The sequence below is a fragment of the Oncorhynchus kisutch genome, linkage group LG1, assembly GCF_002021735.2.
Source record: "Oncorhynchus kisutch isolate 150728-3 linkage group LG1, Okis_V2, whole genome shotgun sequence".
Lineage (NCBI taxonomy): Eukaryota > Metazoa > Chordata > Actinopteri > Salmoniformes > Salmonidae > Oncorhynchus > Oncorhynchus kisutch.
The window spans coordinates 17249756-17277381 of NC_034174.2; the positions used below are offsets into that span (position 1 = coordinate 17249756).

A 27626-nucleotide genomic window follows, 5' to 3' on the forward strand; every position below is an offset into this window, starting at 1 on the left:
TCTCTCTCTCTCTCTCTCTCTCTCTCTCTCTCTCTCTCTCTCTCTCTCTCTCTCTCTCTCTCTCTCTCTCTCTCTCTGTCCCCCTCCCAACAGTCTTCTTCTCCTCATGATTTCTTATTATCACTCTCACTATCTCACTGGCAGCCTGCTACCATTTCTCCCTATACCCCTCCCTCCGTCTCTCACTCTTTCACCCCCCCCCCTCTCTATCTCTATCTCACTCACTCTCTCACTCTGTCTCTCTCTCTCACACACACACACTCCCTGAGCTGCGAACTGGACCAGATAGTATCTCTCCAGTATCCAGTTCCACAGCCTCATTTCTCCACACACCAGCTCTGGGTGACAGCTCAGTAGGGGTGTCTGGGAAATACAGCCTGCTGTAAGGGACGTCTCAGGGAGTTCTACTGACCAGATACAGGTAAGGAGCACTGCCTCACAGGCACTCCCTCGCTACACACCTCTGAACACCTTGTACCAGGACAGGTTCATACACAGGTATACCTTCATAGCTGCTATAGCTTCAGCTTTTCATAGGATTTAAACTGGAGTCTCATTTGTAAGATCTTTGCTGGTCATTTAATTTAGATTACAAAATATATGTCTCATTTTGCTCCCAGTCAGAAAACACTTTTCTGTTCTATTTTGAATGAAAACTGTATCGTACGTGTCGACTACCATATGGATTATTTCGACCATGAATGCTATGTTTGTGCATCCAACAAATACCTCCAACGCCACCTGAAATGTCATTTTAGCAAACTACTAGACAACAATTCAAAATAGTTGAAATATTCCAATGTTACATTTTCTATGTAATTATACAGTTATAAACAAAGCAATATGTGTAGATGTGAGTATATTAGACTATTCATACACTGTTCACACTGTTGACCTGACACACTGGCACAGAGTTGAGAGTTTAGAGAAGTAGCTACGGTACCAATCACCGAACATGTCATCCAAACTAATGAGAAAATATCTTTAGAGAAAGGAACATTTCAATCCATTACATTTTCCACCCGAAGGTTTCCTTTTGACACATACAGATCCACACCATAACACTGCATCATTGCTCTCATTCACTAAGTGAAACGCTGCGCATGGTGCTCAAGTCTCATGGCTCATGGCCTAAATAGAAGGACTCTTTTCTAGATTACTAAATCTAATCTATTCTTCAAGACGTATAAGGGTAATACCTATATCAACAGAATTGAATGCATACATGAGCACCACCATTAGTGAGAAAACTGATTTAGAAAAATGTCCTTGATGACAATACAATCAAATCCCTATTAGATATCAAATATGCAATATCTAAATATATAAAACATTTCAATGATTATTATTGTTATTATTACCAAAACCTTGGTAGAGCATGGGTGGAGTAGGCATTGTGGTGCTCCTGTGAATTTCCTTTCTTTTTCGGCTTCAGACCAATGCAACAGAGACACGCAGCTCTGAAATAGAGACAGACAGCTTCTGCCAATCTATTAGAGATGGGCAGTGAAGACCTGCAGCTCCTCCAACATACAACAGTATGCCATCCTCCCCCTCCATCCTCCCCTCATCTAGCCCTCCATCCTCCCCTCCACCCTCCCCTCATCTAGCCCTCCATCCTCCCCCTCCATCCTCCCTCCCCTGCATCCATCCTCCCCTCCATCCTCTCCCTCCATCCTCCCCCTCCATCCTCCCCTCATCTAGCCCTCCATCCTCCCCCTCCATCCTCCCTCCCCTGCATCCATCCTCCCCTCCATGCTCTCCCTCCATCCTCCCCTCCTCTACCCCTCCATCCTCCACTCCTCTACCCCTCCATCCTCCCTCCCCCTCCATCCTCCCTCCCCTCCATCCTCCCCCGCCTCCATCCTGTCCCTCCATCCTCCTGTCCTCTACCCCTCCATCTTCCCTCCCTCCCCTCCATCCTCCCCCATCCATCCTCCATCTTCCCTCCCCTCCATCCTCTCCTCCTCCCTCCCTCCCCTCCATCCTCCCTCCTCTTCAACCCCCCCCCCCCCCCTCCATCCTCCCCCTCCTCTCTCCCCCCAGTCATCCATCACAGCAGTGCCAGACATGTGCCCATGAGTATTCATCAAGAGGAGTTACTGGGGCACAGCGACATGAACCTCTTATTTACAGCCCTGCCTCCTGTCACTCCTAATAGAAGTCATCTAGAGAAAGTGTGCAACAGGCTGGTATTGGAGGAGGCTTGTATGGGAGGAGAATGGTATGGGAGGAGGCTTGTAAGGGAGGAGGCTGGTATTGGAGGAGGCTGGTATTGGAGGAGGCTTGTATCAGAGGAGGCTGGTATTGGAGGAGACTGGTATTGGAGGAGGCGTGTATGGGAGGAGAATGGTATGGGAGGAGACCGGTATTGGAGGAGGCTGGTGTGGGAGGAGGCCGGTGTGGGAGGAGGCGGTATGGGAGGAGAATGGTATTGGAGGAGGCTGGTATGGGAGGAGGCTGGTATTGGAGGAGGCTGGCATTGGAGGATGCTGGTATGGGAGGATTCTGGTATGAGGGGAGGCTGGTATGGGAGGAGGCTGGTATGGGTGGAGGCTGGTATGGGAGGAGACTGATATGGGAGGAGGCTGGTATAGGAGGAGGCTGGTATTGGATGAGGCTGGTATTGGAGGAAGTGGGTATTGGAGGAAGCGGGTATAGGAGGAGGCTGGTATAGGAGGAGGCTGGTATGGGTGGAGGCTGGTATTGGAGGAGACTGGTATAGGAGCAGGCTGGTATAGGAGCAGGCTAGTATTGGAGGAGGCTGGTATGGGTGGAGGCTGGTATTGGAGGAGACTGGTATAGGAGCAGGCTGGTATAGGAGGAGGCTGGTATGGGAGGAGGCTGGTATTGGAGGAGGCTGGTATAGGAGGAGGCTGGGTATTGGGGAGGCTGGTATTGGAGGAGGCTGGTATTGAAGGAGGCTGGTATTGGATGAGGCTGGTATTGGAGGAGGCTGGTATTAGAGGAGGCTATTATAAGAGGAGGCTGGTATTGGAGGAGGCTGGAATTGGAGGAAGTGGGTATTGGAGGAAGCTGGTATAGGAGGAGGCTGGTATAGGAGGAGGCTGGTATGGGTGGAGGCTGGTATTGGAGGAGAACTGGTATAGGAGCAGGCTGGTATAGGAGCAGGCTGGTATTGGAGGAGGCTGGTATGGGTGGAGGCTGGTATTGGAGGAGACTGGTATAGGAGCAGGCTGGTATAAGAGCAGGCTGATATTGGAGGAGGCTGGTATGGGAGGAGGCTGGTATTGGAGGAGGCTGGTATAGGAGGAGGCTGGTATTGGAGGAGGCTGGTATAGGAGGAGGCTGGTATTGGAGGAGGCTGGAATAGGAGGAGGCTGGTATTGGAGGAGGCTGTTATTGGAGGAGTCTGGTATGGGAGGAGGCTGGTATTGGAGGAGGCTGGTATTGGAGGAGGCTGGTATAGGAGGTGGCTGGTATTGGAGGAGGCTGGTATAGGAGGAGGCTGGTATAGGGGGTGGCTGGTATTGGAGGAGGCTGTTATTGGAGGAGTCTGGTATGGGAGGAGGCTGGTATTGGAGGAGTCTGGTATAGAAGGAGGCTGGTATAGGAGGAGGCTGGTATAGGAGGAACAGGTGCCGATAAGTGAATATATGCAAAGTGATGCCGAAAGGTATTAGTAATTGAGGGTTTGTTCCCCAGAAATGTTCATTTGCAATATTGTGTTCAAATAAACCATTGCGATGATGAGGAAATATTGCTCTGGAAGCATGTTGTAGAGAAGTGTACAGCCAACTGTAGAATTATAAAGGGCCACATTACACCTATTCAGTTAGGTCTATCATTTTTTTAAATCTAAATGCACAAATTCATAATTCTATTAATAATGTTGTAAGAAACCCACTTTATATCTAATTTAACTAATCTTACGCTATGTCCCAACCTTGTAATTTTCAGAAAATAGCGAAGTACCCCACCCGAGATCACAATTTGTCATGCAGTGTCAGCTAAGGCTGGTTCAATACCACATCACAGCAGCAGTCAAGGGAACACCATGTATTTGACACGCAAAATAATTTCATTACAATGTAAAGTGGAAGTGTGTGATTGATTAGACTATTAGCATAGAAAGGAGACACTTTCATATGGAGAAGAGATAAGTCAAAGGTTCAACTATGTTTTTCTCACTCGCTCTAGGTCACTTGAGGGACTAGCGTTGCACTGCATCAGTTTACACAGCCCACTCACACACAGGGACGCACCGCACGCTCTCTGGCTGTACCCTGTTCCTGTCACTCTCCACACTACTTTTCCAGAGAGCCCGGAGAGCTGAGAATGGGCAAATCCGAAAGCCAAATGGACATCATGGAAAAATCTACCAAACCAGGGAAGCGTCGTTGGACTGTTGCAGAGATTGGGCTGTCTGTGCTGTTGTTGCTGGTCAGCTGTGCCCTAGCTGGACTGATAGTCCTCTACACATCGGCTCTGAGAGGTAGGCTCAACCCAGTTACAATAAAAATAGAGTTTGACCTCCACTAATTACACTCACCTCACTGGAAATGACTGAAGAAATACCATGTGTGATGTTTCAGCTGTTTATGTTATGATTTGTATTGTTTGAAAGCACATTCAAGCAGTAGGTTATTAAAATAGGAGAGTAACAGAAAATGTTATCAGCATCTTTTGACAACTATTCCAGAGTGTTTTGTGAAATCTATTGAGGCATAAATAGGCAACCAATTTTCAGAATACAATTAGGCAACGAGTTCTAGCCTAATGTACTAGCAGTGGAGGTTGCTGAGGGGAGGACGGCTCATAATAATGGCTGGAACAGAGCAAATGGAATGGTATCAAACACATAGAAACCATGTGTTTGATGTATTTGATAATATTTCACCTATTCCGCTCCAGCCATTACCAAGAGCCTGTCCTCCCAAATCATGGTGCCACCAGCCTCCTGTGTGTACTAGGTACAGTACCTGCTCTGAACAAGTGTTTTTAGTGTCTTTTCATCTCCAATGCAGAGCGGTCCAATAGACCTGGTGTGTCAAGGAGCTCAGTCACTGAGGGTGAGTCTTGACACTTGAGTTGAAATACTGTATGTGTTTATATATTATAGGATACGGTACGATGTAAACTGGACAGAGAATGATCCCCTTTTAATTCCCTCTGCTGCCTCATCAGCAGTGTCAGACAAAAGCGAGAGAACAGAGTCATTGCTGACACAGCCATTTCAGAGACCAGACAGACAGACAGAAAGACAGACAGACAGAATCAAGCAAGGATTTGCCAGAGAAATCTAAAATCCCTTGATGCTGCTGCTAATAAATTCCTACTCTCTGCCAGGAATGACAATAGTATTTATTTTTTTGATGTTTTCAGGGCAGAAGTATCGTTCTGGCCCCAGCAATGTTTGCACAACTCCTGAGTGCGTCACAGCAGGTGAGCAGTTCCGCCTGCTATGGGGTTGTCCGTCCTCCAAAAACAAAACTCATCACTCAGTTTTATATCAACATAACAGATAACTGCATCATAATATTCCCTTTCCTTCTATGTTATTCACATTCTCCCCTATCCGTCCTCCGCTGACTTTACCCTCCACAGCCGCTCGTCTCTTGCAGAACATGGATGCGACGGTGGAGCCGTGTCAGAACTTCTACCAATATGCTTGTGGGGGCTGGCTGGAGCGTCATGTCATCCCAGAGACCAGCTCCCGTCATAGTGTCTTCGACATCCTCAGAGACAGGCTGGAGATTGTGCTCAAAGGTCAGACAGTGACATGTTTCCATAGGAACCTCAGGGTCAGCCATTGTGCCGGAAAAGAGACCAATGCTCAGATACAGTGTTTTTTACAGAATCAAATCTACTTTCTGTGTTAGATCACATCACTAGACAGAATGAGGTACATTTTTGTTTCTGTTGGTCGTCTCCTCACAGGAGTTTTTGAGACTGAGAGTGATCAGGACCGTGACGCCTTCAAGAAGGCCAAAACTCTCTACAGCTCCTGCATGAATGAGAGTGAGTAGGGCGCCTCTCAACCAAACTCCAAACTAACATTATTACACAGACGTTTGGTCTCGGAATCAGCTGTATACTCTGTAACATTCATTAACAGTACTGTATGTAAGATTGACTGACAGTGTGTTGCTAATAGTGTCGTGTTGTCTTCTGTAGCTCTGATAGAGCAGCGCGACTCCCAGCCACTCATGCTTCTCATTGACAGCATAGGAGACTGGCCTGCTGCCTCAGAGGACTGGAACAGCACTACTGGTACTGACACACACACAGTGTTGTATAACTTATTATGTGGGGACACACAATTCAGTCCCATTCAAAATCCTATTTTCTCTGACCCCTAACCCTAAACCTAACCCTAATTCTAACTATTACCTTCACCCAAAACCTAACCCTAATCGTAACCCTAACCTTCACCTTAACCCTAACCGTAACCCCAAAACCTAACCTTAACCCTAACCCTAAACCTAACCCTGGCTCCTAACCCTGAACCTAAAACTAACCCTAGCACCTAAACATAATTCTAACACTAATTCTAACCTTAACCCTAAACGCCCTAGAAATAGCATTTGACTTTGTGGCGACTAACAAAAAGTCCCCAGTTGGTCCAATATTTGTTAGTTTACTATTGTTGTGGGGACTTCTGGTCCCACGTCCACCAACTGAAATGATGAGTGATATGATTGTGAGTGACATGTGACATGGTCATCCAGGCGGGCCCCCCTGGCTCTACTGAAGGGCAGTCAGGTGTAGTGACGGGGGGTGGATGTGTTGAGTGGGCAGCTTCCCAATCAGGACTGTGACTGATTCTTAAATTAGAACGCTTTTCTCTGCCCTAAACCTGACTGCCGCCAGTGTAATTAAATGTAGGTTCTCAAACAGAATTTACAACGTGGAAGTGCATCTGGTGCATCTGCACAGACAGATTTATGACTGCACTGTAAATTGTGTGGCAGTGGCCATCTAAACTTGGCTGTGTGAGAGGTAGTCAGTCTAATCTCTGCCAACCAGATGTTGAATGTTAGATTTAATGTACACAACCAGTCAAAAGTTTGGACACACCTACTCATTTAAGGGTTTTTCTTAATTTTTCTTGTTTTTTTTTACATTGTAGAATAATATTGAAGACATCAAAACTATGAAATAACACATATGGAATCATGTAGTAACCAAAAAAGTGTTAAACAAATCAAAATATATTTTATATTTGAGATTCTTCAACGTAGCCACCCTTTGCCTTGATGACAGCTTTGCACACTCTTGGAATTCTCTCAACCAGCTTCATGAGGTAATCACCTGGAATGCATTTCAATTAACAGGTGTGCCTTGTTAAAAGTTCATTTGTGGAATGTCTTTCCTTCTTAATGAATGCATTTCAGCCAATCAGTTGTGTTGCAATAAGGTAGGGGTGGTATACAGAACATAGCCCTAATATGGACCAAGTCCATATTATGGCAAGAGCAGCTCAAATAAGCAAAGAGAAACAACAGTCCATCATTACTTTAAGACATGAAGGTCAGTCAATGTGGAACATTTCAAGAACTTTGAAAGTTTCTTCAAGTGCAGTCGCAAAATCCATCAAGTGCTATGATGAAACTGGCTCTCATGAGGACCGCCACAGGAATGGAAGACCCAGAGTTACCTCTGCTGCAGAGGTTAAGTTCATTAGAGTTAACTGCACCTCAGATGCAGCCAAATAAATGCTTCACAGAGTTCAACTAACAGACACATCTCAACATCAACTGTTCAGAGGAGACTGCATAAATCAGGCCTTCATGGTCGAATTACTACTTTAGTAGTGCAAAGAAACCACTACTAAAGGACACCAATAATAAGAAGAGACTTGCTTGGGCCAAGAAACACGAGCAATGGACATTAGACCGGTGGAAATCTGTCCTTTGGTCTGATGAGTCCAAATGTGAGATTTTTGGTTCCAACTGCCCTGTCTTTGTGAGATGCAGAGTAGGTGAATGGATGATCTCTGCATGTGCGGTTCCCACCGTGAAGCATGGAGGAGGAGGTGTGATGGTGTGGGGGTGCTTTTCTGGCAGCGACACGCCATCCCATCTGGTTTTCACTTAGTCCCACTATAATTTGTTTTTCAACAGGACAATGACCCACACATCTCCAGGCAGTGTAAGGGCTATTTGACCAAGAAGGAGAGTGATGGAGTGCTGCATCAGATGACCTGACTGCCACAATCACCTGACCTCAACCCAATTGAGATGGTTTGGGATGAGTTGGACCGCAGAGTGAAGGAAAAGCTGCCAACAAGTGCTCAGCATATGAGGGAACTCCTTCAAGACTGTTGGAAAAGCATTCCAGGTGAAGGTGGTTGAGAGAATACAGAGAGTGTGCAAAGCTGTCATCAAGGCAAAGGGTGGCTACTTTGAAGAAACTCAAATATAAAATATATTTTGATTTGTTTAACACTTTTTTGGTTACTAAATGCTTCCATATGTGTTATTTCATAGTTTTGATGTCTTCACTATTATTCTACAATGTAGAAAATAGTAAAAAATCAAGAAAAACCCTTGAATGAGTAGGTGTTCTAAAATCTTTGACCGGTGGTGTATTTGGATTTGTTTAACACTATTTTGGTTACTACATGATTCCATAGGTGTTATTTCATAGTTTTGATGTATTCACTGTTATTCTATAATGTAGAAATTGGAACTCCCCTGAATGAGTAGCTGTATCCAAACTTTTGACTGGTACTGTATTTATGTTTAATTGTTTAATTGTTTTATCCCAGAGGAGGCCTGGAGCCTGGAGGACACTCTAGCCACACTCATCTCTCGTTACCACAAGAAGGTCCTGCTGGATATGTATGTGTGGACTGATGACCGCGACTCCCGGCGCCACATCATCTACGTAAGGACAGTGTTTGAATACGCAATGTTCCAATAGTTCAGTGCTTGTGTTTTTTTTAAATTAAATCTTCCCCCATTCTGATTGGGTGGTACGAAAACTAACAAGTCTATTTTTATTTTACAGATTGACCAGCCAGGACTAGGAATGCCATCCAGAGAGTATTACTTCAATGATGGAAACTACAAAAGGGTACTTTCATAAACAGTATTGTGTATTAATGTACTGTTAATGTCATTGCACTGGAAAAGACAAGGTCATCTTTGCATGTATGTGTCATGTGGCTCTTTAGGTTCGAGAGGCCTACCTGCAGTTCATGGTTTCCATGGTGAGGATTGCCCGGGAAGACAGGAACTTGACCCAGGAAGATGATCGTGTGGTCGAGGAGATGGTGCAAGTGCTGGAGCTGGAAACAGATATTGCAAATGTGAGTGCCGGCCTGTCACAACAGGAACCGGAACTGTGACAACAGTTAAAAAGAGACAAGAACACAAATGAGGTGGATTTATCCCCTCTTATTAAATCTTATACATCTAATAGAGTCGGATGAAATCAACTATACTGTACTACATGTCATCTACATGTTAAAAACTTGAATCGATCAACATTATGGCTAATTACAGTGTTTGTCACCTTACATTTCAATGCATCAGAAATGACTGTAGGCCTATGCTTTCTGTCTTGTCATGTCATAGGCCACATCCCCTGCAGAGGAGCGGCAGGATGTCACAATTCTCTACAAAAAGATGACCCTGACTGAGCTGCAGGAGTCCTTCAATCTCAACGTAAGTGCTTCAACTCTAATGATTTCAAGTGGATACGACTTGAGACCTAAATCTAATGGCATTGTCTATATAAAGAAAACAATGTTTTATACTATATATATATATATATTGTAGCGAATTCGGGGGTAGCCACGACTGGGACTCGAGCCCGGGTCCAGCGACTGTCAAGCCAACACCTTAACCGTTACGCTAAGAGGTCCAAACCCCTTGATGATCTTGTTGGTTTACGTTTGAGTCATTTAGCAGATCCTCTTATCCAGAGTGCATACATTAAGGTTGTTACATTACCCCTTTCCATCGGGAGAGCGTGTTCCCACGCTTCTCTATACCAAGTCCCTCACATGTACACGCCTTTCCGATGGCCTCATCCTACTTCTGACACCAATGTAGTAAATTTGGGGGTTGCCTCGACAGGGACTCAAACCTGGGTCCAGCGACTGTCAACCCAACACCTTAGCCATTACGCCAAGAGGTCAGAGCTTCTTGACGAGGTCGCTAGTTGTTAGGTTAAGATCGCTACAAAATGCACTTGTAGATTGCAGAACAAGCCTCAGACTAATATTACTAACAAAAACAATGCTATTTCTTCCAGGGTTTTAACTGGACAAGGTTTGTGCGTGGTGTGTTGTCCAGCGTGGCTGTGAAGGTACAGCTGGAAGAGGAGGTGGTGGTCTATAGCTCCCCTTACCTGGATAAGATGAACAAAGTGCTCTCCAAACACACTGTCAGGTCAGAGCTGATGATGTGTAGTTCAAATTTGCCTCTATCAATATTTTATCTACTGTGATTTATCATGTGAGTCATGCAGAACGGTACACTCTTAGAACAAAAAGGTGTTATCTAGAACCTAAAACAAAATGGTTATTTGGCTTCAGGCAGAACTCTGTTGGGTTCCATGTAAAACCCTTTCCCCAGAGGGTTCTAAAAAGAAACCAAAAGGGTTCTACCTGGAACCAAAAATGGTTATCTTATGGGGACAGCCGAAGAACCCTTTTGGAAACCTTTTTAGATTTGTGGTTGCATCATCTAGCGCTGTGTGTCACGTACAGTATATCCATTGGTTGAGTGATTGAGGGACATTATTGGGTGAAATGTCTCCTCCTCCAGAACCATACAGAACTACCTCACCTGGCAGGTTGTCATGGAGAGAGTCAGCAGCCTTAGTCGCCGCTTCAAAGATGCCAGGGCACACTATAGAAAGGTGAGACAGAGATATGAGCACATCTAGGAGCACCCTTAGGGCTCCATTCAATCCAAATCGTGGAAATAAATTCAGCATTACATTGTGATGGAAATTCAAAGGCAATGTTCCCGCGATAGCGAAGAATGCATTCACGGTAAATGCTGCATGCATATGTCGGCTCAATTGGAAATTACCTTAAAATGTATATTGCGCAATCTGTAACACTTCAACGATACAGATTTAATGAGCCCTTAGAAACAGACACATTGAAAAGCTCATTCATGTATAAACGTGTGGCAACTTTGACGGTCTGTCTGTGTGGTCAGGCCCTGTATGGGACGACAGTAGAGGACGCGCGGTGGAGAGACTGTGTGCGTTATGTCCAGGGCAGCATGGAGAATGCAGTGGGGGCTCTGTATGTGCGAGAGACCTTTGCTGGCGAGAGTAAACGCATGGTGAGTCACTCCTGTAGGCAGGATGCAGACAAAACAGGAAAATCTGCTCCGGCTTCTATAATCACTGTCACTACAGCAGTTTAGTCTGCACTTTGTGTGTGTGTTTGTGTTTGCTTTCCCTGTAAATTAATATATTATCTCTTTGTGTGGGCAGGTTAGTGATCTCATCAGTAAGATCCAGGAAGCGTACGTGGAAACGCTAGAGGAGTTGAGCTGGATGGATGACCAGTCTAAGGAAAAAGCAAGAGAGAAGGTACAAACATACAATGTACAGCTAGTTGCAAAATAATAGAAACAAATTCATAAAGTGTCTTAATAGGGTGTTGGGCCACCACCAGCTTCAATTCTACAAGTTTCTACAAGTGTCTGGAACTCTATTGGAGGGATGCGACACCATTCTTCCACGAGAAATTCCATAATTTGATGATGGTGGAAAACACTCTCAGGTGCCGCTTCAGAATCTCCCATAAGTGTTCAATTGGGTTGAGATCTGGTGACTGAGACAGCCATGTCATATGGTTTACATTGTTTTCATGCTCATCAAACCATTGTGTCCACTTGTGCCTTGTGGATGGGGACATTATCATCCTATAGGGGCATGGCCATGGTAGCCAAAATAATGGCCTGCACAGCATTTTTATACTTGACCCTAAGCATGATGTTAATTGCTTAATTAACTCTGAAACCACACCTGGGTGGAAGCACCTGCTTTCAATATACTTTGTATCCCCTCATGTACTCTAGTGTTTCCATTATTTTGGCAGTTACCTGTACATCATCAGTGTTTTGAATATGTAAAAGAAAGAACTTACCAGCTGACTGTTCTATTGCTCTATGTTACAGGCCATGGCCATTAAGGAGCATATTGGCTATCCTGACCACATTCTGGAGGAGAGCAATCTGAAGCTTGACCAGGAATATGCCCATGTATGTCTGTGAGACCTGTCTACACATTAGCCCCTTTGGGCCTCAAAGGATTATGATAAATCCTCCTTTTCAGAGTGAAATGGATGTACAAATTGTCGTCTAGATTTTTTCTGATGATCTGGTCTCTGTCTGCAGTTGAACTTTAGCGAGGAGAACTACTTTGAGAACATCCTTGAGAACCTGCAGGCTGAAGCACACAAGAGTTTGAAGAAGCTGAGAGAGCCGGTCAACCCAGACATGTAAGATACATCCATTTAGCCTCACATAGACACACGTGAACATAAACACATGTACACATTCCACATTCCCTCTTAAATGGTGAGATCTATATTCTAGTGTTTTTTTCTAGGTGGATCATTGGTGCTGCTGTGGTCAATGCTTTCTACTCACCAAACAGAAACCAGATAGGTAAGATGACAACAGCCACCACACTGGCTGCATCTTTCGTCATCCATCTGAAGTTATCTATCGCCGACCAATCCTGACTTAAGGATATCCCTTACTAACAATAATTGTGACTACAGTATTTGTTTCTATACTAGCAAAGGATTTATTTCTTACAAGTTATTGAATGATTGAAAAACAGTCAACTCCTGATTTAAGAAATGATGTGAATACATGCAGCTGGCAGCTAACTGGAGCAGATAAAACAGTCAACTCCTGATTTAAGAAATGATGTGAATACATGCAGCTGGCAGCTAACTGGAGCAGATAAAACAGTCAACTCCTGATTTAAGAAATGATGTGAATACATGCAGCAAATAAAAGGGATGTATTTTGAATAGGGACTCGTTTGCATTTGGTTGTGATAATATTGCGTTACATACAGAACATTAAACATTACATTGAACATTTCTTCCCCTGAACCATAGTGAAATATTACACAACTCTTCAAGCCATTCCTTTGGGTCTATTTGTACTCTTACTGGAAGCTGACAGACAGACCACCTGGTGACTATTATGGTTTGGCTCTGATGTGAGTGCTATGCTGTGTGAAGTTTCACCTTTTAAAGTCACATGCAGAAGTACAGTGAAATGCCTTTCTTGAAAGCTTCAAACCCAATAATACAGTAATCAATATCAATATACCACAAAAAATAACATAAGGTTGTCAAAAACACACAATAAATGAAACATTTATTCATTTATTCAGTTCCAATACCATAGACATGTATAGGGGTAAGGTGACTAGGCATATCAGGATATGAGATTTAGAGAAGCAGCAGTGTAAATGGTGACTGTATGTGAGTGCGTGTGTGTAGAGTTTATGTGTGCATTGGAATGTCAGTTTGAGTGAGTGTGTAGAGTCCGGTGAGCGTGCATAGACACAGGGCAAAAATAGTCTCAAAGCTATTCTGTTAGCTATTTAACAGTCTTATGAGCCCATATATATGACTATTTTCTGTAGGTATGAGCCTTCTCTGTAGGTATGAGCCCTCTTTGTAGGTATGAGCCCTCTCTGTGGGTATGAGCTCTCTCTGTAGATATGAGCCCTCCCTGTAGGTATGAGCCCTCTCTGTAGATACGAGCCCTCTCTATAGATACGAGCCCTCTCTGTAGATATGAGCCCTCTTTGTAGATATGAGCCCTCTTTGTAGGTATGAGCCCTCTCTGTAGGTATGAGCCCTCTCTGTAGGTATGAACCCTCTCTGTAGGTATGAGCCTTCTCTGTAGGTATGAGCCCTCTTTGTAGGTATGAGCCCTCTCTGTAGGTATTAGCCATCTCTGTAGGTATGAGCCTTCTCTGTAGGTATGAGCCCTCTCTCTAGGTATGAGCCTTCTCTGTAGGTATGAGCCTTCTCTGTGGGTATGAGCCTTCTCTGTAGGTATGAATCCCCTCTGTAGGTATGAGCCATCTCTGTAGGTGAGACCTCTCTGTAGATATGAGCCTTCTCTGTAGGTATGAGCCCTCTTTGTAGGTATGAGCCCTCTCTGTAGGTATGAGCCTTCTCTCTAGGTATGAGCCTTCTCTGTAGGTATGAGCCTTCTCTGTGGGTATGAGCCTTCTCTGTAGGTATGAGCCTTCTCTGTGGGTATGAGCCTTCTCTGTAGGTATGAGCCCTCTTTGTAGGTATGAGCCTTCTCTGTAGGTATGAGCCTTCTCTGTAGGTATGAGCCCTCTCTCTAGGTATGAGCCTTCTTTGTAGGTGTGAGCCCTCTCTGTAGGTATGAGCCTTCTCTGTAGGTATGAACCCTCTCCGTAGGTATGAGCCTTCTCTGTAGGTCTGAGCCTTCTTTGTAGGTATGAGCCCTCTCTGTAGGTATGAGCCATCTCTGTAGGTATGAGCCTTCTCTGTAGGTATGAGCCCTCTCTCTAGGTATGAGCCTTCTCTGTAGGTATGAGCCTTCTCTGTGGGTATGAGCCTTCTCTGTAGGTATGAGCCCTCTTTGTAGTTATGAGCCTTCTCTGTAGGTATGAGCCTTCTCTGTAGGTATGAGCCCTCTCTGTAGATATGAGCCTTCTCTGTAGGTATGAGCCCTCTCTGTAGATATGAGCCCTCTCTATAGATATGAGCCCTCTCTGTAGATATGAGCCCTCTTTGTAGGTATGAGCCCTCTCTGTAGGTATGAGCCCTCTTTGTAGGTATGAGCCCTCTCTGTAGGTATGAGCCTTCTCTGTAGGTATGAGCCCTCGCTGTTGGTATGAACCCTCTCTGTAGATATGAGCCTACTCTGTGGGTATGAGCCCTCTCTGTAGATATGAGCCTTCTCTGTAGGTATGAGCCCTCTCTGTAGATATGAGCCCTCTCTATGGATATGAGCCCTCTCTGTAGATATGAGCCTTCTCTTTAGGTATGAGCCCTCTCTGTAGATATGAGCCTTCTCTGTAGGTATGAGCCCTCTCTGTAGATATGAGCCCTCTCTATAGATATGAGACCTCTCTGTAGATATGAGCCCTCTTTGTAGGTATGAGCCCTTTCTGTAGGTATGAGCCCTCTCTGTAGATATGAGCCATCTCTGTAGGTATGAGCCTTCTCTGTAGGTATGAGCCCTCTCTGTAGATATGAGCCCTCTCTATAGATATGAGCCCTCTCTGTAGATATGAGCCCTCTTTGTAGGTATGAGCCCTCTCTGTAGGTATGAGCCCTCTCTGTAGGTATGAGCCCTCTTTGTAGGTATGAGCCCTCTCTGTAGGTATGAGCCTTCTCTGTAGGTATGAGCCCTCGCTGTTGGTATGAACCCTCTCTGTAGGTATGAGCCTTCTCTGTAGGTATGAGCCATCTCTGTAGGCATGAGCCTTCTCTGTAGGTATGAGCCCTCTCTCTAGGTATGAGCCTTCTCTGTAGGTATGAGCCTTCTCTGTAGGTGTGAGACCTCTCTGTAGATATGAGCCTTCTCTGTAGGTATGAGCCCTCTTTGTAGGTATGAGCCCTCTCTGTAGGTATGAGCCTTCTCTGTAGGTATGAGCCCTCTCTGTAGATATGAACCCTCTCTGTAGGTATGAGCATTCTCTGTAGGTATGAGCCCTCCCTGTAGGTATGAGCCCTCTCTGTAGATATGAGCCTACTCTGTGGGTATGAGCCCTCTCTGTAGATATGAGCCTTCTCTGTAGGTATGAGCCCTCTCTGTAGATATGAGCCCTCTCTATGGATATGAGCCCTCTCTGTAGATATGAGCCTTCTCTTTAGGTATGAGCCCTCTCTGTAGATATGAGCCTTCTCTGTAGGTATGAGCCCTCTCTGTAGATATGAGCCCTCTCTATAGATATGAGACCTCTCTGTAGATATGAGCCCTCTTTGTAGGTATGAGCCCTTTCTGTAGGTATGAGCCCTCTCTGTAGATATGAGCCATCTCTGTAGGTATGAGCCTTCTCTGTAGGTATGAGCCCTCTTTGTAGATATGAGCCCTCTCTATAGATATGAGCCCTCTCTGTAGATATGAGCCCTCTTTGTAGGTATGAGCCCTCTCTGTAGGTATGAGCCCTCTCTGTAGGTATGAGCCCTCTTTGTAGGTATGAGCCCTCTCTGTAGGTATGAGCCTTCTCTGTAGGTATGAGCCTTCTCTGTAGGTATGAGCCCTCTCTGTAGGTATGAGCCTTCTCTGTAGGTATGAGCCCTCTTTGTAGGTATGAGCCCTCTCTGTAGGTATGAGTCATCTCTGTAGGCATGAGCCTTCTCTGTAGGTATGAGCCCTCTCTCTAGGTATGAGCCTTCTCTGTAGGTATGAGCCTTCTCTGTAGGTGTGAGACCTCTCTGTAGATATGAGCCTTCTCTGTAGGTATGAGCCCTCTTTGTAGGTATGAGCCCTCTCTGTAGGTATGAGCCTTCTCTGTAGGTATGAGCCCTCTCTGTAGATATGAACCCTCTCTGTAGGTATGAGCATTCTCTGTAAGTATGAGCCTTCTCTGTAGGTATGAGCCCTCTCTGTAGATATGAGCCCTCCCTGTAGGTATGAGCCCTCTCTGTAGATATGTGCCTACTCTGTGGGTATGAGCCCTCTCTGTAGATATGAGCCTTCTCTGTAGGTATGAGCCCTCTCTGTAGATATGAGCCCTCTCTATGGATATGAGCCCTCTCTGTAGATATGAGCCTTCTCTTTAGGTATGAGCCCTCTCTGTAGATATGAGCCTTCTCTGTAGGTATGAGCCCTCTCTGTAGATATGAGCCCTCTCTATAGATATGAGACCTCTCTGTAGATATGAGCCCTCTTTGTAGGTATGAGCCCTTTCTGTAGGTATGAGCCCTCTCTGTAGATATGAGCCATCTCTGTAGGTATGAGCCTTCTCTGTAGGTATGAGCACTCTCTCTAGGTATGAGCCTTCTCTGTAGGTATGAGCCTTCTCTGTGGGTATGAGCCCTCTCTGTAGGTATGAGCCCTCTTTGTAGGTATGAGCCTTCTCTGTAGGTATGAGCCTTCTCTGTAGGTATGAGCCCTCTCTGTAGGTATGAGCCTTCTCTGTAGGTGTGAGCCCTCTCTGTAGATATGAGCCTTCTCTGTGGTATGAGCCCTCTTTGTAGGTATGAGCCCTCTCTGTAGGTATGAGCCTTCTCTGTAGGTATGAGCCTTCTCTATAGGTATGAGCCCTTACTGTATGTATGAGCCTTCTCTGTAGGTATGAGCCCTCTCTCTAGGTATGAGCCTTCTCTGTAGGTATGAGCCTTCTCTGTGGGTATGAGCCTTCTCTGTAGGTATGAGCCCTCTTTGTAGTTATGAGCCTTCTCTGTAGGTATGAGCCTTCTCTGTAGGTATGAGCCCTCTCTGTAGATATGAGCCTTCTCTGTAGGTATGAGCCCTCTCTGTAGATATGAGCCCTCTCTATAGATTTGAGCCCTCTCTGTAGATATGAGCCCTCTTTGTAGGTATGAGCCCTCTCTGTAGGTATGAGCCCTCTCTGTAGGTATGAGCCCTCTTTGTAGGTATGAGCCCTCTCTGTAGGTATGAGCCTTCTCTGTAGGTATGAGCCCTGTCTGTAGGTATGAACCCTCTCTGTAGGTATGAGCCTTCTCTGTAGGTATGAGCCCTCTTTGTAGGTATGAGCCCTCTCTGTAGGTATGAGCCATCTCTGTAGGTATGAGCCTTCTCTGTAGGTATGAGCCCTCTCTCTAGGTATGAGCCTTCTCTGTAGGTATGAGCCTTCTCTGTGGGTATGAGCCTTCTCTGTAGGTATGAGCCCTCCCTGTAGGTATGAGCCCCCTCTGTAGATATGAGCCTTCTCTGTAGGTATGAGCCCTCTCTGTAGATATGAGCCTTCTCTGTAGGTATGAGCCCTCTCTGTAGATATGAGCCCTCTCTATGGATATGAGCCCTCTCTGTAGATATGAGCCTTCTCTGTAGGTATGAGCCCTCTCTGTAGATATGAGCCTTCTCTGTAGGTATGAGCCCTCTCTGTAGATATGAGCCCTCTCTATGGATATGAGCCCTCCCTGTAGATATGAGCCCTCTTTGTAGGTATGAGCCCTTTCTGTAGGTATGAGCCCTCTCTGTAGATATGAGCCATCTCTGTAGGTATGAGCCTTCTCTGTAGGTATGAGCACTCTCTCTAGGTATGAGCCTTCTCTGTAGGTATGAGCCTTCTCTGTGGGTATGAGCCCTCTCTGTAGGTATGAACCCTCTCTGTAGATATGAGCCTTCTCTGTAGGTATGAGCCCTCTTTGTAGGTATGAGCCCTCTCTGTAGGTATGAGCCTTCTCTGTAGGTATGAGCCTTCTCTATAGGTATGAGCCCTTACTGTAGGTATGAGCCTTCTCTGTAGGTATGAGCCTTCTCTATAGGTATGAGCCCTCTCTGTAGTTATGAACCCTCTCTGTAGGTATGAGCCTTCTCTGTAGGTATGAGCCCTCTTTGTAGGTATGAGCCCTCTCTGTAGGTATGAGCCATCACTGTAGGTATGAGCCTTCTCTGTAGGTATGAGCCCTCTCTCTAGGTATGAGCCTTCTCTGTAGGTATGAGCACTCTCTCTAGGTATGAGCCTTCTCTGTAGGTATGAGCCTTCTCTGTGGGTATGAGCCTTCTCTGTAGGTGTGAGCCCTCTCTGTAGATATGAGCCTTCTCTGTAGGTATGAGCCCTCTTTGTAGGTATGAGCCTTCTCTGTAGGTATGAGCAATCACTGTAGGTATGAGCCTTCTCTGTAGGTATGAGCCCTCTCTCTAGGTATGAGCCTTCTCTGTAGGTATGAGCCTTCTCTGTGGGTATGAGCCTTCTCTGTAGGTATGAGCCCTCTTTGTAGGTATGAGCCTTCTCTGTAGGTATGAGCCTTCTCTGTAGGTATGAGCCCTCTCTCTAGGTATGAGCCTTCTCTGTAGGTGTGAGCCCTCTCTGTAGGTATGAACCCTCTCTGTAGGTATGAGCCTTCTCTGTAGGTATGAGCCCTCTTTGTAGGTATGAGCCCTCTCTGTAGGTATGAGCCATCACTGTAGGTATGAGCCCTTACTGTAGGTATGAGCCTTCTCTGTACGTATGAGCCTTCTCTATAGGTATGAGCCCTCTCTGTAGGTATGAACCCTCTCTGTAGGTATGAGCCTTCTCTGTAGGTATGAGCCCTCTTTGTAGGTATGAGCCCTCTCTGTAGGTATGAGCCATCACTGTAGGTATGAGCCTTCTCTGTAGGTATGAGCCCTCTCTGTGGGTATGAACCTTCTCTGTAGGTATGAGCCCTCTTTGTAGGTATGAGCCTTCTCTGTAGGTATAAACCTTTTCTGTAGGTATGAGCCCTCTCTGTAGGTATGAGCCCTCTTTGTAGGTATGAGCACTCTCTGTAGGTATGAGCCTTCTCTGTAGGTATGAGCCTTCTCTGTAGGTCTGAGCCCTCTCTGTAGGTATGAGCCTTCTCTGTGGATATGAGCCTTCTCTGTAGGTATGAGCCCTCTTTGTAGGTATGCGCCTTCTCTGTAGGTATGAGCCTTCTCTGTAGGTATGAGCCCTCTCTGTCTGTATGAGCCTTCTCTGTAGGTATGAGCCTTCTCTGTAGGTATGAGCCATCTCTATAGGTATGAACCCTCTCTGTAGGTATGAGCCCTCTCTGTAGGTATGAGCCTTCTCTGTAGGTATGAGCCCTCTCTGTAGGTATGAGCCTTCACTGTAGGTATGAGCCCTCTTTGTAGGTATGAGCCTTGTCTGTAGTTAGGAGCCTTCTCTGTAGGTATGAGCCCTCTCTGTAGGTATGAGCCTTCTCTGTGGGTATGAGCCTTCTCTGTAGGTATGAGCCCTCTTGTAGGTATGCGCCTTCTCTGTAGGTATGAGCCTTCTCTGTAGGTATGAGCCTTCTCTGTAGGTATGATCCCTCTCTGTAGGTATGAGCCTTCTCTGTGGGTATGAGCCTTCTCTGTAGGTATGAGCCCTCTCTGTAGATATGAGCCTTCTCTGTAGGTATGAGTCCTCTCTTTAGGTATGAGCCTTCCCTGTAGGTATGAGCCCTCTCTGTAGGTATGAGCCCTCTTTGTAGGTATGAGCCCTCTCTGTAGGCATGAGCCTTCTCTGTAGGTATGAGCCCTCGCTGTTGGTATGAACCCTCTCTGTATGTATGAGCCTTCTCTGTAGGTATGAGCCCTCTTTGTAGGTATGAGCCCTCTCTGTAGGTATGAGCCATCTCTGTAGGCATGAGCCTTCTCTGTAGGTATGAGCCCTCTCTCTAGGTATGAGCCTTCTCTGTAGGTATGAGCCTTCTCTGTAGGTGTGAGACCTCTCTGTAGGTATGAGCCTTCTCTGTAGGTATGAGCCCTCTCTGTAGATATGAACACTCTCTGTAGGTATGAGCATTCTCTGTAGGTATGAGCCTTCTCTGTAGGTATGAGCCCTCTCTGTAGATATGAGCCCTCCCTGTAGGTATGAGCCCTCTCTGTAGATATGAGCCTACTCTGTGGGTATGAGCCCTCTTTGTAGGTATGAGCCCTCTCTGTAGGTATGAGCCCTCTCTGTAGGTATGAGCCCTCTTTGTAGGTATGAGCCCTCTCTGTAGGTATGAGCCTTCTCTGTAGGTATGAGCCCTGTCTGTAGGTATGAACCCTCTCTGTAGGTATGAGCCTTCTCTGTAGGTATGAGCCCTCTTTGTAGGTATGAGCCCTCTCTGTAGGTATGAGCCATCTCTGTAGGTATGAGCCTTCTCTGTAGGTATGAGCCCTCTTTGTAGGTATGAGCCCTCTCTGTAGGTATGAGCCCTCTCTCTAGGTATGAGCCTTCTCTGTAGGTATGAGCCTTCTCTGTGGGTATGAGCCTTCTCTGTAGGTATGAGCCCTCTCTGTAGGTATGAGACTTCTCTGTAGGTGTGAGACCTCTCTGTAGATATGAGCCTTCTCTGTAGGTATGAGCCCTCTTTGTAGGTATGAGCCCTCTCTGTAGGTATGAGCCTTCTCTGTAGGTATGAGCCCTCTCTGTAGATACGAACCCTCCCTGTAGGTATGAGCCCCCTCTGTAGATATGAGCCTTCTCTGTAGGTATGAGCCCTCTCTGTAGATATGAGCCTTCTCTGTAGGTATGAGCCCTCTCTGTAGATATGAGCCCTCTCTATGGATATGAGCCCTCTCTGTAGATATGAGCCTTCTCTGTAGGTATGAGCCCTCTCTGTAGATATGAGCCTTCTCTGTAGGTATGAGCCCTCTCTGTAGATATGAGCCCTCTCTATGGATATGAGCCCTCCCTGTAGATATGAGCCCTCTTTGTAGGTATGAGCCCTTTCTGTAGGTATGAGCCCTCTCTGTAGATATGAGCCATCTCTGTAGGTATGAGCCTTCTCTGTAGGTATGAGCACTCTCTCTAGGTATGAGCCTTCTCTGTAGGTATGAGCCTTCTCTGTGGGTATGAGCCCTCTCTGTAGGTATGAACCCTCTCTGTAGATATGAGCCTTCTCTGTAGGTATGAGCCCTCTTTGTAGGTATGAGCCCTCTCTGTAGGTATGAGCCTTCTCTGTAGGTATGAGCCTTCTCTATAGGTATGAGCCCTTACTGTAGGTATGAGCCTTCTCTGTAGGTATGAGCCTTCTCTATAGGTATGATCCCTCTCTGTAGTTATGAACCCTCTTTGTAGGTATCAGCCCTCTCTGTAGGTATGAGCCATCTCTGTTGGTATGAGCCTTCTCTGTAGATATGAGCCCTCTCTCTAGGTATGAGCCTTCTCTGTAGGTATTAGTCTTCTCTGTGGGTATGAACCTTCTCTGTAGGTATGACCCCTCTTTGTAGGTATGAGGCTTCTCTGTAGGTATGAACCTTCTCTGTGGGTATGAGCCTTCTCTGTAGGTATGAGCCTTCTCTGTAGGTGTGAGCCCTCTCTGTAGGTATGAGCCTTCTCTGTAGGTATGAACCCTCTCTGTAGGTATGAACCCTCTCTGTAGGTATGAGCCTTCTCTGTAGGTATGAGCCCTCTTTGTAGGTATGAGCCTTCTCTGTAGGTATGAGCCCTCTCTCTAGGTATGAGCCTTCCCTGTAGGTATGAGCCCTCTCTCTAGGTATGAATCCTATCTGTAGGTATGAGCCTTCTCTGTAGATATGAGCCCTCTCTATAGATATGAGCCCTCTCTCTAGGTATGAATCCTATCTGTAGGTATGAGCCTTCTCTGTAGATATGAGCCCTCTCTATAGATATGAGCCCTCTCTGTAGGTATGAGCCCTCTCTGTAGATATGAGCCCTCTCTGTAGGTATGAGCCTTCTCTGTAGATATGAGCCCTCTCTGTAAGTATGAACCCTCTCTGTAGGTATGAGCCTTCTCTGTAGGTATGAGCCCTCTTTGTAGGTATGAGCCCTCTCTGTAGGTATGAGCCATCTCTGTAGGTATGAGCCTTCTCTGTTGGTATGAGCCCTCTCTCTAGGTATGAGCCTTCTCTGTAGGTATGAGCCTTCTCTGTGGGTATGAGCCTTCTCTGTAGGTATGAGCCCTCTTTGTAGGTATGAGCCTTCTCTGTAGGTATGAGCCCTCTCTGTAGGTATGAACCCTCTCTGTAGGTATGAGCCTTCTCTGTAGGTATGAGCCTTCTCTGTAGGTATGAGCCTTCTCTGTAGGTATGAGCCCTCTTTGTAGGTATGAGCCCTCTCTGTAGGTATGAGCCTTCTCTGTAGGTATGAGCCCTCTCTCTAGGTATGAGCCTTCTCTGTAGGTATGAGCCTTCTCTGTGGGTATGAGCCCTCTCTCTAGGTATGAGCCTTCTCTGTAGGTATGAGCCTTCTCTGTGGGTATGAGCCTTCTCTGTGGGTATTAACCTTCTCTGTAGGTATGAGCCCTCTTTGTAGGTATGAGCCTTCTCTGTAGGTATGAACCTTCTCTGTAGGTATGAGCCCTCTCTGTAGGTATGAGCCCTCTTTGTGGGTATGAGCCCTCTCTGTAGGTATGAGCCTTCTCTGTAGGTATGAGCCTTCTCTATAGGTATGAGCCCTCTCTATAGGTATGAACCCTCTCTTTAGGTATGAGCCTTCTCTTTAGGTATGAGCCTTCTCTGTAGGTATGAGCCCTCTCTGTAGATATGAGCCCTCTCTGTAGGTTTGAGCCTTCTCTGTAGGTATGAGCCCTCTCTGTAGATATGAGCCTTCTCTGTAGGTATGAGCCCTCTCTGTAGATATGAGCCCTCTCTATAGATATGAGCCCTCTCTGTAGATATGAGCCCTTTTTGTAGGTATGAGCCCTCTCTGTAGGTATGAGCCCTCTCTGTAGATATGAGCCTTCTCTGTAGATATGATCCTTCTCTGTAGGTATGAGCCTTCTCTGTAGATATGAGCCTTCTCTGTAGGTATGAGCCCTCTTTGTAGGTATGAGCCTTCTCTGTAGGTATGAACCCTCTCTGTAGGTATGAGCCTTCTCTGTAGGTATGAGCCCTCTTTGTAGGTATGAGCCCTCTCTGTAGGTATGAGCCATCTCTGTAGGTATGAGCCTTCTCTGTAGGCATGAGCCCTCTTTGTAGGTATGAGCCTTCTCTGTAGGTATGAACCTTCTCTGTAGGTATGAGCCCTCTCTGTAGGTATGAGCCTTCTCTGTAGGTATGAGCCCTCTTTGTAGGTATGAACCCTCTCTGTAGGTATGAGCCTTCTCTTTAGGTATGAGCCCTCTTTGTAGGTATGAGCCCTCTCTGTAGGTATGAGCCATCTCTGTAGGTATGAGCCTTCTCTGTAGGTATGAGCCCTCTCACTAGGTATGAGCCTTCTCTGTAGGTATGAGCCTTCTCTGTGGGTATGAACCTTCTCTGTAGGTATGACCCCTCTTTGTAGGTATGAGGCTTCTCTGTAGGTATGAACCTTCTCTGTGGGTATGAGCCTTCTCTGTAGGTATGAGCCTTCTCTGTAGGTGTGAGCCCTCTCTGTAGGTATGAGCCTTCTCTGTAGGTATGAACCCTCTCTGTAGGTATGAACCCTCTCTGTAGGTATGAGCCTTCTCTGTAGGTATGAGCCCTCTTTGTAGGTATGAGCCTTCTCTGTAGGTATGAGCCCTCTCTCTAGGTATGAGCCTTCCCTGTAGGTATGAGCCCTCTCTCTAGGTATGAATCCTATCTGTAGGTATGAGCCTTCTCTGTAGATATGAGCCCTCTCTATAGATATGAGCCCTCTCTCTAGGTATGAATCCTATCTGTAGGTATTAGCCTTCTCTGTAGATATGAGCCCTCTCTATAGATATGAGCCCTCTCTGTAGGTATGAGCCCTCTCTGTAGATATGAGCCTTCTCTGTAGGTATGAGCCTTCTCTGTAGGTATGAGCCCTCTCTGTAAGTATGAACCCTCTCTGTAGGTATGAGCCTTCTCTGTAGGTATGAGCCCTCTTTGTAGGTATGAGCCCTCTCTGTAGGTATGAGCCATCTCTGTAGGTATGAGCCTTCTCTGTTGGTATGAGCCCTCTCTCTAGGTATGAGCCTTCTCTGTAGGTATGAGCCTTCTCTGTGGGTATGAGCCTTCTCTGTAGGTATGAGCCCTCTTTGTAGGTATGAGCCTTCTCTGTAGGTATGAGCCCTCTCTGTAGGTATGAACCCTCTCTGTAGGTATGAGCCTTCTCTGTAGGTATGAGCCTTCTCTGTAGGTATGCGTCTTCTCTGTAGGTATGAGCCTTCCCTGTAGGTATGAGCCCTCTCTGTAGGTATGAATCCTATCTGTAGGTATGAGCCTTCTCTGTAGGTATGAGCCTTCTCTGTAGGTATGAGCCCTCTTTGTAGGTATGAGCCTTCTCTGTATGTATGAGCCTTCTCTGTAGGTATGAGCCTTCTCTGTAGGTATGAGCCTTCTCTGTAGGTATGAGCCCTCTTTTGTAGGTATGAGCCCTCTTTGTAGGTATGAGCCTTCTCTGTAGGTATGAGCCCTCTCTGTAGGTATGAACCTTCTCTGTAGGTATGAGCCTTCTCTGTAGGTATGAGCCCTCTTTGTAGGTATGAGCCCTCTCTGTAGGTATGAGCCTTCTCTGTAGGTATGAGCCCTCTCTCTAGGTATGAGCCTTCTCTGTAGGTATGAGCCTTCTCTGTGGGTATGAGCCCTCTCTCTAGGTATGAGCCTTCTCTGTAGGTATGAGCCTTCTCTGTGGGTATGAGCCTTCTCTGTGGGTATTAACCTTCTCTTTAGGTATGAGCCCTCTTTGTAGGTATGAGCCTTCTCTGTAGGTATGAACCTTCTCTGTAGGTATGAGCCCTCTCTGTAGGTATGAGCCCTCTTTGTAGGTATGAGCCCTCTCTGTAGGTATGAGCCTTCTCTGTAGGTATGAGCCTTCTCTATAGGTATGAGCCCTCTCTATAGGTATGAACCCTCTCTTTAGGTATGAGCCTTCTCTTTAGGTATGAGCCTTCTCTGTAGGTATGAGCCTTCTCTGTAGATATGAGCCCTCTCTGTAGATATGAGCCCTCTCTGTAGGTTTGAGCCTTCTCTGTAGGTATGAGCCCTCTCTGTAGATATGAGCCTTCTCTGTAGGTATGAGCCCTCTCTGTAGATATGAGCCCTCTCTATAGATATGAGCCCTCTCTGTAGATATGAGCCCTTTTTGTAGGTATGAGCCCTCTCTGTAGGCATGAGCCCTCTTTGTAGGTATGAGCCTTCTCTGTAGGTATGAACCTTCTCTGTAGGTATGAGCCCTCTCTGTAGGTATGAGCCTTCTCTGTAGGTATGAGCCCTCTTTGTAGGTATGAACCCTCTCTGTAGGTATGAGCCTTCTCTTTAGGTATGAGCCCTCTTTGTAGGTATGAGCCCTCTCTGTAGGTATGAGCCATCTCTGTAGGTATGAGCCTTCTCTGTAGGTATGAGCCCTCTCACTAGGTATGAGCCTTCTCTGTAGGTATGAGCCTTCTCTGTAGGTATGAGCCCTCTTTTGTAGTTATGAGCCCTCTTTGTAGGTATGAGCCTTCTCTGTAGGTATGAGCCTTCTCTGTAGGTATGAGCCTTCTCTGTAGGTATGAGCCCTCTTTTGTAGGTATGAGCCCTCTTTGTAGGTATGAGCCCTCTCTGTAAGTATGAGCCCTCTCTGTATGTGATCCCTCTCTGTATGTGAGCCCTCTCTGTATGTGAGCCCTCTCTGTATGTGAGCCCTCTCTGTATGTGAGCCCTCTCTGTATGTGAGCCCTCTCTGTATGTGATCCCACTCTGTATGTGAGCCCTCTCTGTATGTGAGCCCTCTCTGTATGTGAGCCCTCTCTGTATGTGAGCCCTCTCTGTATGTGAGCCCTCTCTGTATGTGAGCCCTCTCTGTATGTGAGCCCTCTCTGTATGTGAGTCCTCTCTGTATGTGAGCCCTCTCTGTATGTGAGCCCTCTCTGCCGCGTGCACCGGTGTTCTGTCCCACTGCCACTTTAACCTCATTGAGAATAATGACTGGCGGTAATGCTTTCCGCTGTTGATAGAATGGATCTAGTTTCAGGCTCCAGTGCACACAGGCTTTGTGGCTAAAAGAGATGGGGTTGGGGCGCAAGCCACAATGAATTCCACTCAGACAATGCCGCAAACACATGGACTGGTAATGGGCAGTGATGATTAGTCAGATATGAAGCTGAAATTCTGTTTAATTGGCTTGCTCCTAAGGTTGCAAAATGATAGCCTCTCTTTGTTCATTTGGCCTGATCTGTTCTCTGTCCATTTCTCTCTGTTCTTTATCCTAGTATTCCCTGCAGGTATCCTGCAGCCTCCTTTCTTCAGTAAGAAGCAGCTCCAGGCCCTGAACTTTGGAGGAATAGGGATGGTCATTGGACATGAGATCACCCATGGGTTTGATGACAATGGTGAGGCAGTCCTCACATCACTGTCCATGTTTGTGTCCAATGTGTTGCGCAGTCATGATTAGTATAGAGTATTAATGAATAGGAACATTTAAATGAGACTGCATCACAATTGATTCCACATTTTATCTTTAAAAACAGGCCGTAATTTTGATAAGGATGGTAACATGCTTAACTGGTGGAGTAATTATTCTGCTGAGCACTTCAAGGACCAATCACAATGCATGGTGCAACAATATGGCAACTTCAACTGGAAACTCGCAGGCGGACAAAATGTGAGTTTCCCATTGTAGCAGAAGGATAGGAAAATCAAACATGTATTTATGTGTACTGACTAATACTTCATTTTAGCTTCACTAGAAAATATTATTGACGATTAATGATTTTTTTGTGAGTGTGTTAATGACTGTCTCTGCGTGACCTCAGGTCAGTGGAATTAGCACTTTGGGGGAGAACATCGCTGACAACGGAGGAGTTCGGCAAGCCTATAAGGTGTGACACCCTCACAAAACCCATTCAACCCCCACAACACAATGAAAACACAATGAACCACTCTCTAACACAAATGGATTTCTGATTAAATAGTATCTAATTATATTTGACATTTGAATGTTTTTGTGTGTTTGCGGTCAGGCCTACATGAAGTGGATGGAGAAAGAAGGCGAAGAGCATCGTTTACCTGGTCTGGACATGGACCACAAACAACTTTTCTTTCTTAACTTTGCCCAAGTGAGTAAACACCACTTTAAAGTGATACTTCGGGATTTTGGCAATGAGTCCCTTTGTCTACTTTCCCTTGTGGATACCATTTTTATGTATCTGTGTCCAGTAA

General features: G+C 46.0%; 1 protein-coding gene across 1 annotated transcript in view; it reads left to right on the top strand.

The window, feature by feature from the left end:
• The first annotated feature begins 281 nt into the window (after positions 1–281).
• LOC109898304 (membrane metallo-endopeptidase-like 1) overlaps positions 282–27626 on the top strand; it is a 32428-nt gene continuing 5083 nt past the window's right edge. The window contains exons 1-22 of the mRNA XM_020493247.2: positions 282–421; positions 4281–4456; positions 4989–5033; positions 5347–5406; positions 5569–5730; positions 5902–5982; positions 6139–6234; positions 8735–8853; positions 8977–9042; positions 9143–9277; positions 9546–9635; positions 10228–10364; positions 10743–10836; positions 11145–11273; positions 11428–11526; positions 12117–12200; positions 12336–12439; positions 12550–12608; positions 26678–26797; positions 26936–27069; positions 27221–27286; positions 27428–27523. Of these exons, the coding sequence (XP_020348836.1) occupies positions 4300–4456; positions 4989–5033; positions 5347–5406; positions 5569–5730; positions 5902–5982; positions 6139–6234; positions 8735–8853; positions 8977–9042; positions 9143–9277; positions 9546–9635; positions 10228–10364; positions 10743–10836; positions 11145–11273; positions 11428–11526; positions 12117–12200; positions 12336–12439; positions 12550–12608; positions 26678–26797; positions 26936–27069; positions 27221–27286; positions 27428–27523 (2133 nt within the window). The 5' untranslated portion in view covers positions 282–421; positions 4281–4299. The remainder of the gene's footprint in view (positions 422–4280; positions 4457–4988; positions 5034–5346; positions 5407–5568; positions 5731–5901; positions 5983–6138; positions 6235–8734; positions 8854–8976; positions 9043–9142; positions 9278–9545; positions 9636–10227; positions 10365–10742; positions 10837–11144; positions 11274–11427; positions 11527–12116; positions 12201–12335; positions 12440–12549; positions 12609–26677; positions 26798–26935; positions 27070–27220; positions 27287–27427; positions 27524–27626) is intronic.